This window comes from Falco rusticolus, chromosome 3, assembly GCF_015220075.1.
Source record: "Falco rusticolus isolate bFalRus1 chromosome 3, bFalRus1.pri, whole genome shotgun sequence".
NCBI lineage: Eukaryota > Metazoa > Chordata > Aves > Falconiformes > Falconidae > Falco > Falco rusticolus.
In genome coordinates, this window is record NC_051189.1 from 93,659,241 (window position 1) to 93,676,160 (window position 16,920).

The 16,920-nt window shown below is 40.7% G+C and overlaps 1 protein-coding gene across 3 annotated transcripts in view; it reads left to right on the forward strand.

Moving 5' to 3' along the window:
• The window catches only part of LOC119145220 (desmoplakin), a 39,949-nt gene that overhangs the window by 12,024 nt on the left and 11,005 nt on the right, over positions 1-16,920 (forward strand). For all 3 annotated transcript variants that reach the window (XM_037381490.1, XM_037381492.1, XM_037381491.1), the window contains exons 4-19: positions 41-215; positions 2,945-3,073; positions 4,270-4,320; positions 5,299-5,460; positions 6,364-6,468; positions 7,753-7,848; positions 8,100-8,225; positions 9,092-9,244; positions 10,794-10,948; positions 11,353-11,479; positions 12,005-12,209; positions 12,713-12,930; positions 13,709-13,875; positions 14,196-14,334; positions 15,681-15,874; positions 16,747-16,909. In XM_037381490.1, the coding sequence (XP_037237387.1) occupies positions 41-215; positions 2,945-3,073; positions 4,270-4,320; positions 5,299-5,460; positions 6,364-6,468; positions 7,753-7,848; positions 8,100-8,225; positions 9,092-9,244; positions 10,794-10,948; positions 11,353-11,479; positions 12,005-12,209; positions 12,713-12,930; positions 13,709-13,875; positions 14,196-14,334; positions 15,681-15,874; positions 16,747-16,909 (2,365 nt within the window). The remainder of the gene's footprint in view (positions 1-40; positions 216-2,944; positions 3,074-4,269; positions 4,321-5,298; positions 5,461-6,363; positions 6,469-7,752; positions 7,849-8,099; positions 8,226-9,091; positions 9,245-10,793; positions 10,949-11,352; positions 11,480-12,004; positions 12,210-12,712; positions 12,931-13,708; positions 13,876-14,195; positions 14,335-15,680; positions 15,875-16,746; positions 16,910-16,920) is intronic.

Consider the following 16,920-nt stretch of genomic DNA (forward strand, 5'->3'; position numbering starts at 1 on the left):
TGTTTTCCTCATAGACACTAAGTGGTTCCTTTCCTTTCAGACTGCTTCAGCTTCAAGAGCAAATGCGTGCCCTGTACAAAGCCATCAGTGTTCCCCGTGCCAGGAGGGCCAGCTCCAAAGGCGGTGGTTGCTACTCCTCTCAGAGTGGCTCAGGCTGGGATGAGTACACGAAACGTGTCACAAGTGAATGTTTGAACTGGATGAGGCATCAGAAGGTAAATCTGTGCAAAACCCCCGAGTCGACGCTGACCTGCTGATGTTTATGAATGTCACCTCACATGTAGTAATGTTTTGGGTGCCAGTAGAAAATTAAAAGTACACATGAATGCTTCTATATTATTCCAAGTTCCTCTTTTTTTATTTTTTTTCTTTCCCCTCCCCCGTATTGTATATACTGTATTTACTCAATATGAGTAATATACTTATTAATATATATAGTGATTTTCCACTGAAATATGAACATGGATTTAGGGTTGTCCTTTGCGGAGGAAAAGGTGTGGAAGTTAGATTTGAAAGTTAAGGGAGACACAGCTGTTAACATAACAAAAGGCATTGGCATGTTTGCATTAGGGATTATTATGCTGGATATTTCCTTCCTTCCTTCCACAGATTTCCTTTTATGATTCATATTTGTTTTAACCCTTTACACAGATAGGACCAGCTTCACAGATTTAACCATTGTCCAGTATTTTACAGTTGTTCTCCCCCTCTAATCTATCCTTCTCGCTGTGGGAGCGAGAAGGTAGAGCTGATTGCCACAGGACTAGGCTTTCAGAAGTCACTGCCGAAATGCTGAACAAAAAGCTGAAGTTGCTATCTGTTGCATACCCAGAATAAATTTGCCTATGCACAGCTGTTGATGGTGTAACCTGGAGTAGAAAACACATGTTGAGAGCCCGTAGTCTGTTTTTGTGCTGCTGAAGTGAAAGTTGTGTGTTTGTGGTTGGAAAGGCCTTTCTGAGAGACAGATAGGGAGCATGGAACAAGGTGGCTGAAATTATACTTTGCAGACTCCTTGTAAATTGAAATTGCATTATTTTTATCTTTTTTTTTTATCGGGTTGTTGCTTAGTGATCCTGTCATTGTTATCTGCGTGTGGTGTTTGCCAGGTGGCTGCTACGCAAACCAGATGAGCAGGGGTGAGAGCTCTGTACAGTTCCCATACTTTTATGTGAGTGCTAGTCACAGTCTAGTCTTTCAATACCCTCCCATAGCATGGCATGTTTTAGAGGAAGAAGGGGAAGTGGAGATGCACTCCTTGAGCGGTAGTGTGTATAAGCATCGTGCCCGGACAGCAACAGCAGATATGATTGCTCTACACGTACTGTGGGAGAGTAGGCTAACTGTCAGACCTGCCACGGTTTGAGGAGTGATGTTGGACAGGCACTGGGCATGCTTCCAGTGATGAAAGGCAGTGAACATGCTGCACCTCCCAAAGACACCACATGACACCCCTTGCCAAGCACAGGGAGCATAAGCGAGTGCTTTATAGCTGCATTCCCACACAAAAGCTCCTGTGAAGGTAAAAGGCTCTCTCTCCCTCCCTTTTTCAGTCCCTAAGGCAAAGCTAAGGTGGAGCCAGTAAACATGTGGCTCTCTGTTGGGCTTTTGAGGGGGTTTTTTTTTTGAAAATTTATTTTGAACTTTCCACCATGCCTTTTCTTTCCATTGTGCCTCGCTGTGTCCCATCACCCACTCACACTGGGACTAGGATAATGTTCCCTCTAGTAACATGGTTAAGAAGTGGGGGAAAAGGTCTGAGCAGCTGTAGTTTTCTGCTGGTGTTTTTCTGTTTTCTGTCTCGGTGGTTTGCTGACAGGAGAATCAGGTGGTAGGAAGATTGGCCAAATTTCCAGTGCAGAATTAGGGAAAGTGCAGTGAAATCCAGACAGCCTTTGTTCCTGTGCTGGCAGGCAGCCAGGACTGCCGCTGTTGCTTCAGACTCCTTTAGACTCCTTAAATATAAGGAGAAGGGTCAAAGTCCTGTAACTTTTAGATGGCTGAATGCAAAATGGTTTTGTTTCTTGGATCATTTTCAACATTGCCTTTGAACCCTTATGCTTGAGTGTGGTTTAGGCTTTATTGTCATCTGCTGACTCACAGAGGTTTGGCTCCAGGCTGGTAATTACCAAATTTGGTCCCAACCCACGATTAAGATACCTGTTTCCTTACTGTACACATGCGCAGACAGGCATTCAGGCAGAGATGGAGTGTGTCTTTACAGCATAAGAGATGTTTTGGTGTTTGAGGAGCTGAATTGTGAATTCAGTGACTTTTAATATTTGAAAATAATGAAACAATTGTAGTCAGTTTTTGATTTAGTAATTATCCAGGTGTATTACTGTTTTTCAAAGGCTGTTCCTAGAGATTTTCACTCTGCAGCCTACAATAAATGTTGCCAAAATGCAAGAGAAACAACACGTTCCATAATCATTTCAGTTTATCTTTTGTTTTTTCATTTAATTTGACTGTGTTTAACCGAAGTTGTTGGAGTTTACCTGAGTGTGATTTAAATGGAAGTGTAGTGTACTGGGCTACAGAACTTGACTCTGGGTACTTTCACATGAATTGCATGAATAGCATTGTTTGATAAAGTCGTAATTTCTTTTCAGACTGATAAGAATGTAACTAGACTGTAGAACATAAAAGAACAGTTTGGTCCAAAGAACACAGTTGAAAATACACTAATGAGTGTATTTTGTGTCATCTAGTCTAATTTTAAGCAACTTAAATATTTTCCCCACTTCGTTTCTTCTACTTTGGGAGCCTGTCACACACTTTAAGTGATGACAATTTTAAAAAATTGTAACCCCCTATTCTGAAGTTTCGTTTGTTCAGTTTTACTCTACTGCATCGTCATGCTTCCTGCAGTTCAGTTCCTTTATGCTCTGAGTTAGGTAACAATGTCAGAAATGAAGGTACAAACGCTGTCTGTTTCTCCTAGGCTGAAATGGAGCTGGTGAAATGGGGGTTTGATGCAGCATCCATTGAGCAACAAATTGGTGACCATAGGAGAACTCACAATGCCATTGGAGACTATCGCTGGCATCTGGACAAAGTCAAAACAGATCTGGTAATTACTGTCTTCCCTTACACATTGCTTAGTCTAGACTTGCATCATTGGCTTGCCAGTGTTCCTTTATAAAAAGGAATGCTGAATAGCTCAGCTTCTGTTCAGAAAGTACTGGTGTCATGCTAGTAACCACTTTCAACCCTAATATTTATCATTTCATGATTGTTTTTTGTTCCAGTTCTTTCCCCAGAATTTTAAAGTGAAAATCTAGTAGCTATTTAAAGTTCTGTTGTTGTGTACCAAGGCTGGCAAATAAACATTGCAACATTTTTTGTGAGAAGAATGGTTAAGTGATTATTCTCACTTTCTGTCTAGATACGTTAAAACAAGAAAGTGAAAGAATCATGTGGGTGCTTAGATACAGCCTTGAGTAATGAGGGGGGTTCATGAAAAATACCCAAATTCTGGGCTAAACTTCGAGCTTTTCTTAGGTGTCTTTTTTTTTTTTTTTTTTTTTTTTTTCCCCCCTCTGCGGCTTCTGTCCCCCTTTGGATTTTGTGATTGGAATAAAGAAGTCACTGAAAATGCAATGGTTAACTTCCTCTCCTATCAGCCCAGTACCTAGGTGTAGGAGAGAGGAAGATTATTTCATTCCCATTATTTTTTTCTGTTAATTGGTCACACAGACAGGAGGAGAAAGAGTTGGGCCTAAAGAAAAGGTACTCCATTCTGGAGCTGTGATCTCTCAACCAAGCTGAAGAGTAAATGGGTGTTAACTCCTTTTCCCCTTCTGCTTCTAATAGGAAAGGTGATTGTCTGGCCCTATGGAATACCAGTTCCCAGGTTGTAATGGTTCCCAGTCATAGAAATGGGAATAAAAATTGGAGCCTGCTGCTCACATTGTAGTTTACACTACTTCATGGTCTCCAAAGCTGGCTCTAGGGCTAGCTGGCTCCTCACAGCTGCCTAGGAGTTTGGCACAGAAGGAGATCCAGTTTTGGGAGCTGTTGTGGTATTACAGGGGTTTATGTGCAACCTCACGTAATAAGCATCCCTGGGGGAAGTAAATTTGTCCAAGCCTTGGTCTTATACTTGCTGTGGTTCCCCAGTGGTGCAGGTATCCTGCTCATCTCTGCCTTTTGCAGGCATTTGGAGGTAACCACCTGTAGTTGTAATGATACTGACACTTTAAAGGGAATAGCAGCAAATGGGCAACTTGTAAAAGGTTCACTAAATATGTGCTGTCTCTCTTCCAGCGTGAGAAGGCTGCAGTTCATCAGCTGGAGGAAGAATATGAAGGACTTCTGGTGAGCATGAGATGTGTTTGTTTCCGATACCCTTTATGATGAATGCTCTTCTTGTCTTACTAACACCAGTGTGATAGTCAAAGGACACTTTAGGTCTCAACAGACTGGCAGATGAATATTTAAATAGTTCTGTTCAGTGGTAAACTGGCAGTGCTTTGTAGTTTCTATAACGTTCAGTTTGCATCATGAACCTGAGATTAATTTATTACCTTGTGTATAATTGACTTACCTTCACAAGGAAGTTTCTAGTTTGCAGCTGGTGAAGGGATTTGGTCACTAAACACATGAAGAGTAGAACTCTACCTCCTTAGTGGATGTAAATGTAGTGATGTAGTTAGTCTATATATGAAGCTTACAAAGTTACTTAAAGGTGGGATTAGAACCAAATTCTGCGTAGGGCTGTGCATCTTCCCTGCTTTGGATCTTCATGTAAAACACAGTGAGAATCTTGTGCAAATGGTAGATTGGGATTGGAAGCTGATTCCTGTATACACATTTCAAGCAACAGGATGTGTATTATGATGCCAGGACAGAGAAGGAATCTTTTCATGAAGTGTCATGCATGCAAAAGGTGCTGATACAACTTCAAGGATGTACTATGAGCAGCAGATGCAAATAAAAGTGGTGCTAAATGTTCAGACATTTCTTAGCTTTTCCCCCATGCCTTTTTGCTTGCCTGTGTGCATGTCTGCTACACTCGTAAGCTGCTGACTTCAGGTTCCTGTTGTTCTGTAAATCCAGACATGTTGTCTGCTCTCTGTTGCCAGCAGGTTTCATATCTCAGTAAACCCAGGCACATTATCTGTGGTCCATTGCCAATGGGTTTTCTATTTGTGTGGTTTTTACTGTTATTTTAGTTGGGTTTGGTTTTTTTTTTTAAAAAAAAAAATAGGACATGCTGTGCACTTGGCTTCCCTTTCTCCACCCAGCACAGGCATTTCTGTGTTTATGGCTTCTCATTTCTGGAATTCCTTACAGAAATACTCCTTTGAGAGAATGGATCAACTCCGTCAGTTCCAGAACCTCATCCAAGCCACCAGCAGAGAGATCATGTGGATCAATGACTGTGAAGAAGAGGAGCTTCTCTATGACTGGAGTGACAGGAACACTGACATCGCCAGGAAGCAGGAGGCCTTCTCTGTAAGACAGCTCAACCTCCCCATGCTTCCCATGGGTCCTCTTTTGGGATGGTGAGGGAGGAACAGCCTGGCTCAGGGGGACTGGTCACAGGACAGGTGTTTCTTCACTCTTTCGAAGTTCCTGGGGATTTTTATCAACACGTGAATTAAATAGCATGACAGCCTTTTGTATGAGTCAGTATTGGACATCTGTTGGAATATTTTGCTCCCTTTCAACCAGTTGTCCTGGGTTCTTTTGACCTTGGAAGCTGGCATTAGCAGTACAGTCCTCTGTGAACTAGTAATCACACAGTCATTGTGTTGGCATGATAAACTAATGGACATAAACAGTTTAATTCTCCCTGTTAGGACTATGCAGGGCTTAGAGGGTCCCGGAATTTGGCTCTGATTGTCTATCACCAGCAAGCAGAGCTATACCAGAGGGAGATGCTCTCTTCCACTAATGGTTTTGCCAGCAGCACATTGAGCCCACCATCAGATGTACTTTGTGTTGCTCCTCGTCTTCTGTGGGTTATGCAGGGAAATTGAGCATGTGCATTTGTTTAACCAATATTGGTGCTGATCACCTAATTGAGAAAGGAATGAAAGTTCACATTATTAAGGAGGTACTTTTTCTTTTTAGTACAGTTCTGGATGTTGCAGCCACTTTTGCTTTAGTCATTCCTAGGAAGGGAGAACTTTGGATGCTTTGCTCTGTGAAGCATCAAGCCCAGAGGCTAGAACTGAGATGACTGTACTTTGATTCTACTTTCTTCATAATTAACTTCAGTACACTGAATAGAATTCAATGTAGTGTTAGCAGGGATAATTTTATATTATCACAACTATCTGGACAATTTTAAATAAATCATCCTGTACAGCGTATGTTTGGGCATTTGTTTGACGCTGTGTTTTGGTGGTTTAGAAACGCATGAGTGAACTGGAGCTTAAAGAAAAAGAACTCAACAAGCTAAAGCAAGAAAGTGACCAGCTAGTGCTCAATCAGCACCCTGCTTCAGACAAAATCGAGGTGAGTCAGACTGTGTGATTTCACTTGCTTGTTTAGCTTCTTTCTTCCCTTGCTACATGGGGAAAGTTCTCGGTGAAAGTCTGCAAATGAAATACTGCATTTTGACCTGAGAAGCATTTGCTTGCCAAAAAGCATGTCCATTTTTATCCAGCTGTATGAGCAGCTCTACTAAACATTACTACCTTCCACTACAAACCTGGCCAAACAACAGCAAGTATCTTAAGAGCTATGAGGAGAGCTCTCATTGCTCTCAGATTTGATGATAGATGCATGTAAAAATTAGTATGAGGTTTAGGGACTTGTCTGAGCGTATTGAAATTGCTGTATCTCTTTTGAGTTGACTACAGTGCAGCAGAATTTGCAGTAGGAAGGCATCTTGTCATTCTCCTGCTAACTTAGTAGACATGTTTTGAAGAAAGCCACACCCTTTGTTGAGGGTTTATATTTAATCCAGGTGCAAATACTTTCTACAGCTGAAATTCATAGTGCATTTCTGCAGCTTAGCCAAGACATTTTTGCTTTCACACCTTGGTGTACATTTACCTTTCAATTACAAAGGCTTCAACAACTGGGAAAATCTGATTTTATTACGAAACGCTGTAGTTCTTTTAGTTTTAAGAGTGCATAAGAACCCTGAAACTGAAAGAAGCTAATAGAAGGAGAGAAAAAAAAAAAAAAAGAGTTCTTTCTGCTCCTCAGTGTCTTTGCTTTGTTAACTGTTATCATGTTGTGTAAAATCACCATTCTTATTTAATCTGTGGTCAGTTTCTGCCTTAAAGGAAAGATCCTTGTAAGCTCCAGCAGTGAAGTAAAAGTTGTGTGTAAATTTCTAAAGAATGTACATGAGGACTACTTAAGAAGTTTGAATTTAAAAACAGCCATCATAAAAGAAAAATCATGTTTAACAGTGTTCCTTGGAAGGAGAACATGACAATTTGCAATTGAAATATTTTATTTATACTACCGTTTGTGCATTTCACCCCTTTTTGTTCATGTACTTCAGGCTTTATGCTGATCAAACAAAATTCAAGTCATGAACAAATTTCTTTGTGCATCCCACAAACAAGTATTTAACTTATCTGAGTTAAGTAGATGCTTAGAAGTTGGGGAACTATTTGCATGAGTTACATTATTCTGGTGTGTATGAATTTGTTTTAGCAGATTTTGCATTTTAGTTTGTGGAGCCTAAATAGTTTTGCTTGAGTCTAGGAGACTCAAGATCACTCAAGATGGGAGAGAGATCAGTGTGGTGGATTCAGTTCTGTATATTACTATTTTTGTTAGGCCTACATGGATACATTACAAACTCAGTGGAGCTGGATTCTTCAGATCACCAAATGCATTGATGTTCATCTGAAAGAGAATGCGGCTTACTTTCAGGTAAGTAGTGATGTGGAGAATTCACACCACTTTTGTTAAAAGTGTGAATCCCATCATAGATTTGTTTTTTTGGTTTGTTTGTTTTTTTTTCTAAATACATACACAGTTAGGCAGAACACACTGTTACCGTGTTGTAAATGCTACCGTTCTGCCAGATTGAGTTGGGATTTCTTATGAAAGGAATCCATTGATTTTTAGCAGACATTTTTAAAGAGCTGTGTACAACTGAAATCACAACTTTTCTCCTGTAGTTCTTTGAAGAGGCCCAAGCTACAGAGTGCTACCTGAAAAACTTACAAGACTCCATCAGAAAGAAGTTCATCTGTGATAAGAGCATGTCACTGCAATCTTTGCTGGAGCAGATAAAAGAGCTGGAGGTACTGTCACACCCACCTGACAGGTTATGTTACGCTTTCTTTGGAAATCAGTTGCTTGCTTCAGACACCAAATGTAAACCCAGGTGTATTGCAGTGTTTATACACAGCACTGTATGAACCTGAAACCATAATGGTGTATTCCTGCCCATTTCTTAGGGAAGCCTACAAATGGTTTGGTGTTATTTTAATTTGTATGATACTGTTTGGGAACTCTGATTTCTTTTTAAATTTGAAATGAACCCCGCGAATTCCCAAGTTTCTGACATGCTAACAAATCAAACAAGGAAAGACTTTCATTCACAGGTGGTAGAATAGATTTTGCCTGAAAGGGTAAGTGCATTTAATAAATGATTCATCATGTCACTGTATCACTGTAGTCTCTTTGAAAGGAATTAACTCAACATTTTTAGCTAACGATTTGCTTGTCATGAATTAGGCACTAGCATTCCAAAGTGAATATACTGAAGAAGAAATGGTTGGTGATGTAAAAGGGCAATTGATTATGTCAAGTTTGAGAGTGTAGTTACTACTTTTTGGTTAGCATTCATGTTCTAATACGTTCTTTCCATTTATTCCTGTTTCTCACACATCCCTTTAATCACATTGCAGATCTGTATGAAAAGCCTGCTTTGCAAGTTTTGCAAACTTTGCAGCTCTGCTGAGCTGCAAAGATACTTAGTTTGATGTTTCTCCTCTCTATTTTTTAAAACTGCAGTTTTACATTATAGGCCAGGCTCATCCCACTGGAGCTAAATGAAGTTTTGCCTGCCATGAGCTCCAGATGTATCCCCCTCTAAATAAAACACTGGGAACTAGATATGGCTTCTTTTTAGGATGAATTTTTAACATACAGTTAATCTTTGCAGAATGAACGAGAGAGAATTCTTGAATACAAGAGGCAAGTGCAGAGTTTGGTGAATAAATCCAAGAAGATTGTACAGCTGAAGCCACGTAACCCAGACTACCGGAGTAACAAGCCCATTATTCTCAAGGCTCTGTGTGACTACAAACAGGATCTGGTATTGTATCCCTTTTTGGCTGGGAATGAACATCATATAAGCTAGAACATGGCAAATGATTTAGTAAACAAACTATTGAGCTGATAGGTATAACCCCTTCGCTTTCAGTTAGCATTTAAATTTCTTCAACAAAAAAGCTCTCACTTTCTTGCAGTTATGAATAAAGAAGCAAGGTTCTGGTTGGTTAATAAGTCTAGTCAAAATTATCATTGTTGGTCCATTAAATAGCATTAATACTTATAGTTCAAATTAGCACAGAAAAGTCTTATTGATAATAGGGTTAAAATTTACACTGATGCTTCCCAGCAGCTATCCCTTTTTTTTGGTGATTGCTCACCTTTCCAGTGTCCCTCTGGGTCCTTAGGTCAACACTTCATCTAACAAAAGGTGAGGAGTGTACAGTGAGTCATGGGTATCCCCAGTTTTTTCCTGGATGGAGTATGAAATTGATGGTGGTGGCTTTTCTTCCCCCTCAGTTCTGGGGCTCCTTGGCTTTATTTCTGTATTTTTTCTTAAGAGTAGGCTTAGATGTGTGTTCTGCTTACATGCTCTTTCTCTTCACTGGTTCCCAATTACCCAAATTTTCTGTTCTTTTAATCTGTAAAACTTATTTTAGCTGATTCACTAGGTTGTGCTTCTGTAGGGACCAGTCATTGACCACTGTGATTTGTGTTTATGATCTGGGGTTTCTGCTATCTGCTCTGTGTCTGCACTCTTCCATACCACATTTTATTCCAGAGACACAGAAGCTGAGTCCACACGGAGTAACTGCTTGTTACTGTAAGCAAAACCAAACAAATTTAGGCAATGGTTGCTTGACTGCTTGGCTATTGCTTTTACTTTACGCAGGCTACATTCTGCTCAGATGAAGGTAGACTCTAGTCTGGAGCCCCCTGCGTGCTCAGATCAGTGCAAAGCCCGTGGCCTTTTACTAGTGATCTCAAAAATGGTATTTGCTGGCTGTAGAGGTGTGATGCAGGTTAGGTCCTGTCAGGATAGATGATAGGAGGAGCCTCCCTGTCTTGGATGTGAGTGGGTTGTAACCTGCATTGTGTCCATAACCATGGCCGCACCGTGTCAGGATTTCTGGCAGTGGGGGCGGGTGGATCTAGCTCTGCTGCATTCACTCCCAGTCTCATCTCAAATACAGATGCAGTACTCAGCATCCTCATGCCTCCAGCTCACTGGCTTGCAGCCATACATGGTTGCATAGCTTACTGTGACCATGTGTCCACATTCAGTCTTTGATGTTTGTCATGGCGAGCCCCAAGTCTGATGATCAGCTGGACTGGCAGCTGCTCCGAGAGTTCTATGGCTCCCAGTTGGTTTTCTTGGGTTTCTTCACATGGAAGCCAGATTCAGGGAGAAGGGATTGATCTGAACTGATCTCTTGCCCCAGCGTGAAGCCAAGATGCATGCTCAGACCTGGCAGCCGGGAAGCCCTCCTCCCATTTCTGTGCTCTAGATGCATCCTCCTTGTCTGTCTCTCCTAGAAACCCCACCTTACATAACTGAATCAAAACAAAATGTTGTTTTGTGTTCCTTACAGAAAACAGTGCGCAAAGGAGATGAATGTATTCTGAAGGATAATAACGAGCGCAGCAAGTGGCTGGTGACCGGCCCTGGAGGAGTAGATATGCTGGTGCCATCTGTTAGTCTTATCATCCCACCCCCTAATCCACTAGCAGTGGATCTTGCTACCAAGTGAGTTGTTGCCTGGGTTTGGACACCTACCACTGGGAGCAGATGGAAAAGTTCCCTCAGAATAGAAGCCAATCACAAAATCTGGTCTGCGCCTTGATCAGAGTGCCCCCCACGCCCCGCCAGGGGTGGGGGATTAAGGTCTAGACCCTTGAATTGAAGAAATTCACTTCAGTGAATCTTGCTGAGAGCTAGGTTGGGATCTAAAAATATTTAAAACTTAACTTTTACAAGGTTTTTCTCATCTCTAATAACGAAAGTAATGAATAAATTAATTTCCAACATTTTTTCAAGTAGAGAACAAGCCTTAACACGTTCCACATCTGGTGGATGTTTCTTGGGCTGATTTGTAGCTATGCTACAAGGGCAGATGCATTTTGACCATGGAATTTCTTTTCTCATCTCAGAATTGAGCAGTACTATGAAGCTATTTTAGCTTTGTGGAACCAGCTGTACATCAACATGAAGAGTCTGGTGTCTTGGCATTATTGCATGATCGACATTGAGAAAATCAGAGCAATGACTATTGCCAAGGTAAGACTCCAGCTGGCCTTACCTGTAGTCCGGGAACATCCATGGACTGACCCTTCCTGTCCCAAAGAGTGCTTGCTGTGTGATGTGCAGATGTATGTTCTCCAACACCATGGGCCTGCCTTTTGCTGGGTTGCACAAGCAGTTACATATGGAAGTTGTTGTTTTATTAAAGGAGAAGCAAAATGCTTTCCCATTCAAACATGGTATGAATAACTGGGAAGATTAGCTAAGGGCATTTATTACATACTTGCTGTACTTGGTCCCATTATGCAAGTGCATGGGTAGACAGAGTAAGAAGTAGAATTTCAAACTATTCTTAAGTGATGAAATAATTATAACAAGAATAGATTAGCTCAAAGGGCACTTTTAGCATCATACCTTTAGAGGCAGCCGGGGTAGATTTTGTTGTAAAATGTGATTCCTTTGGGTTTTTTATATAGGTGTATTAGTTTATTCCTTAATGATTAACTAGTCATAAGCCTTCCCCAATTGCTTTGTTCAAAATTTTCTTCTTCCTCACTTCAGCTGAAAACAATGCGTAAGGAAGATTACCAAAAAATAATAACTGACCTGGAGATCCATTATCAAGAATTCCTGAGGAACAGCCAAGGCTCAGAGATGTTTGGTGATGAAGACAAACGAAAGATCCAAACTCAGTTCACTGATGCTCAGAAGCACTACCAAACCTTGATCATACAACTGCCCAATCAACCACGGCAGCCACAACCAGGTCTGTTTTTTGTAGAGAATGGACTGCTTGGGTTTCTTCATTTGTGGAGTAGGGGGTGGTGGTGGTGCGTTCTTTTTGTGTGAGCCATGTTCTCATAAATATGTGAATGGAAACATGTTCAAGAATTGTACTGCTGTCTCCCAGCATAACAAAACTGGCCCAGCACAGGGAAGAGCATGTTTTGTTCTTCCTTCCTTTAGTGTGAATCTGGGAACAGTTCTCCAAGGTTCAAGAATTTCCTGGGAAAATTAGAGGAATTTAGTCAGTCTGATACATTTTCAGTTATTGGGAAGCAAAATCTCGCTGTTGCATTTGAGGAAGCAAGTTTGTGTTTTTGTGAAGGAGAGATTTCATTCCTTGAAACAGCTGAGGGCCCAGATCTTCTACCTGTTCTCAGTTCTACAGATCAACTCAATGTTTAGGTCACTTGGGCAGTACATTGGCTTCCTATACATAGGTGCTCAGTTCTCTGGCAGTTGACATTTACCCAATTCATTTTACAGTCATCCCAACTGAGAGCTGTCCTGTGGGTTCCTCAAACACCATTATTGTTAATGAGAGAAACCGAGAACATGACAAACAGGAGGCCTGGCTGCTCATGGAGCTTCAGAAACTTCGGCGTCAGATTGAAGCTTCTGAGATTCAGATGGTTCAAAGAGCTCCTCTTGGAGTGGATCAAGGGGCTGTGCATGACTTTTCAGTCAGAATAAAGGATTTAGAGGTAACTGTGGATGTTTTTTCTTTGAGTCTCAAGCTCAGTATGACTGTGCTGCAGAGCATACTGCAGCTGCATTTCTGATCAGCTGGGAAGGACACATATCCTGCGCAGAAAACTCTGTTGGAAGCTAACCATGATGATTTGGATTGAAGTTTAGCTCCTAAGTAGAAAATGTTGACTTCTGGATTTTAGAAGTCACATTCTGTCAAGCAAAGAATACAGAAAGCCTGATGTTAAGTGGACATGAGCTCATATTAAGCCTCATCCAGGTTAAAGCACTATTAAACCCCTTTTTGCATGGACCCACTTTACCACCTGCCTCTGAAGTACTGTCTGTAGGATGCAGAGTGGATATGAGGCTTACAGGCTCTCTCCCTCTCCCAGTTCTTAAGATCTGAAGGAGACTGGAGAGAGAAAAGAGAACAGGTTCAGCATATGAGGAATTCCCCTGAGGCAGTGAGGTTGCAAAGGTCTCCAGAGCAGGACCTTGGCAGTCTACTGAGTGCAGTAAGCAGCTGGCAGTAAAGCGCTCTGCTTTGAGGAGAGCCAAGTTTCAGAGTGGAAGAGGTGCTCAAGGAGTCCACCTGTTGTGGACTGTGCAAAAAAGAAACCACCCAATGTTACTTACCTTGAAGAAAGCAAGCTCAGGCACTGCTTCAGTTCTTAGTCAAGCTGGTTAGATAACAGCAGACTCTTTGGATAAGGAGACCAATTGCATATGTGCTGTAGAATGATCGCTCAGCCACCAAAAATGTGTAAATCAGGCATTCTTTTTCCTTAGGGTGTGCAGAATGACTCTCAAATAATGGCAGAAACCCTCAATAAGCATAAGGACTTGCTGCCTAACTTCAGAGGCTGTGAAAAGTATGTGTACTTGCAGTCAGAGATAAATGCCCTGTTTCAAAAACTGGAAAATATTAATGGTGTTTCTGCTGGCTACTTAGACAGGTAAGAAAATTGAGGTTATAGCAATAAATAATTCACTTTCTTCCATAATTCTTAGCACGGAAACCTGCCTTTTGTTACAAGAGGTGTAAAATTACACTTTTTTTTCCTACAAATGCTGTACATGTGGGTAGAAACAGACACTGACGTGAATTTCTTCTCTTTTCTGGAAGACGTTTTTTAAAAAAACATACCAATCATGGGTATCATTGAAGGTTCTTTTGTGTTGTCTATTCTCTTTAACTAGTGATCTGCAATTAATTAGAAATAATCACCATTCCTGGCCAGTTCATAATGGATTTGTCTTGTATTATTTATTTTAGCTTGAACGCACTGAGGTGTCTGCTCCAGATTATTCTACAAACAGAGGATGTGATCAGAGTTTTTGAAGTCAGACTGTCTGAAGAGGAGACTGTTCCTTTGGATCTTGATAAAGTGGAGGCTTATCGGGCGTGCCTGAAGGTGAGAGGCCAAGGCCCAAGGACACAGTGAGGCAAAATTCATAGCTGCCAGCACTGGTCTATTGAACTGGGGGAAACTCTTCTGAAACCACAGGACATGGAAATGCTGATCCCGTTGTATTTAATCACATAGACATATGATGCTGTTGCAAATTATTGGAAGGAATGTACAGGTTACTACTTCCCCATCCCCTGGATGTTGCTGCCCCTATAGCAGAGCCAGTGGCATGGAAGGTCTCCATAATCCAATTCGGTACAATATTATCTGTGTTTATTTGTATCACTTATGAAACTAGATTGGAAGGCAATGCCTCTTTTTTTCTTGCAGAAAGGCTCTTTAATTGCCCTTTTTGTCATCTAGTTGTAAGAAGTAAATTTGAGTATTGTCGTATGTGCCAGTTTTGCCATAGAGTCCATTTCAAATCTTACAGTGAAAACTGTCCATCCTATACAACGGGAGAAGGCAAAGAGTAACTGCTTTGCTGAGCACAAAGTTGGCATTGAGCTGGTCCTTTTGTGCACTGAATGCTTTGGGAGGATGGGGACTCTCATTCTTTCCTGTTCTCAGGTGTAGTAGGGAAAAAGTGTTTAGTGGCACAAAAGGAGCACAACCAGGTTACCCTTTTGTCATGTTAAATGAGAGCTGCAGTTCAGTTGCTGGGAGTTGTTCTTTCCTGGTGTAAATTTGAGCTACACCAAAAAAAAATGCTTGAGCATATTATTGAAGGATGCAATCATCCCTGTGAGTGGCAAATGCAAGGCCTGCATTGTGTATGCCGTTTGGTGATACCCCACAATATGTATGTGCACGCAAACGTGTGTGGTTAAAGAAACATCTCCATGGAAGATGCTTATAAAAATGTAAACAGGAAAAAAAAAAGTGCAGATTTTTAGATAATATTTAACAATTTAATAATATGCCAATCCTGAGGCTTGATTCCATAGCTGTTGCAAATGCAGGAATCTTTTATACTGCAGTGAGATTTTCTAGTCATTTGTTTCTAGGAACAAGCAAGGCAGGCTCTTCCCTTTCTTTTTGGTAACTACTGTACGTAGTTCTGAGAAACTCAAATGTTAGCTACAGAATATGACAGCAGAGGGCTTCGGTTTAACAAATTATTTATGAGCGAATCTAATTTTAAACACATTCTTAAGTCAAACTGTTTACCAAAGTAGGTGTTTCACTTTAAATATATTTAAAGTCCAGCTGACATCAGTGTACATACCTTACTGAATTAATTAAAAGCAAAATCTTTAGATCCAAACACATTGTGCATGCTGTGGATGGTTAAATTTGAGTATCCTCGCAAGAATAAAATGTATGACAGTATTTTGTTTTTTCTCCAGAAAATGAAAGCAGACCTAAACATGAAGAAGTCACTACTGAATGCCCTGGAAAATGAGCTGCAGAAAACACTTCAGATTCACTCACAGTCTTGCCAGTCATATACCCTGTATGACATGGACATTGGAAAGTTCTGTGATAAAGTTACCCAGCTAATAGACCGTTGGCAGAGAGCTGATAAACAGATAGATAACAGGTTTGCTCGTATTTCCTAATAGTGCCTTCCTTGTTGCTGTTGCTACTAAGATCATGTTAACAGTGTGTCTGAGAGAACTGATGAGCAATAGTCTTCATGTCCTGAGGACAAGTGATGACTTCAGGGCAGTAAGACAGAGCAACTGTGAATAGGTTGAACATACTTTAAAAGGTATCCTGCAAGACCAAGCAGGAAAATGTAGTTAGTTATGTAAATGCTTAACCTATGTGCTAAGGAGTTCTTCAAATTATTTTTTTCTTTATTCTTGCTAATGTTCTTGGATTATGAACTTCCAGTCAGCATTTTCCCCCTCAAACAAAGAAACCCTGCTTATTCTTGAATATCCTATACCTGAGGGTTAAAAAATTAACACTAAGAATTAAGTAAAAAAAATCCCAACATTTTTTTTCTAATATTTATTGAACTGAAGGCATATTCTGATTGTTTTGTTTTTTGGGATGTGGTTTGTTTTGTTCTGTTTTTACTTCAGGCCTTTACTGCAAAATCCAGTGCTATTAAGAGTAACTGACTGATTGCTGGTCATTTTGGTGAAAACTGAGAACAAGAGTACTGAAGTCAGTCAACTTGATTATTACCACTGCAGGGTTTCATCCATCCTTCACTTAGGTGACGAGAAAGTGCCAACCTCTGTGTATTGCAGAGTTACTCAAAAGCGAGGCACTAAAAAAATGTTGAGTGACTAAAACCCAGTACAATTATCATTTTATTTGAAATCTTTATTCAGAACCTTCTTTCAGAGCTTCCCGTAGTTTTACCTCGTTTATTACTGTGTCTTATTTCTGAAAAATCTTTAAAGAGAGAGAAGGAGAATGCACTTTCCATTTTGACAGTTTCCTCTGTTTTTTTTCTAGATCATGGGATTTAGAAAGGCAGATCAAACAGCTGAAAACTTACCGAGATCTCTACCAGGCTCTGTGCAAATGGATCTGTGATGCCAAGCGCAGGCAGGATTCTATTGAATCCACAAAGCTGTGTGACTGCAACACTATCATGAGATATCTACATGATCAGAAGGTATGCAGTAC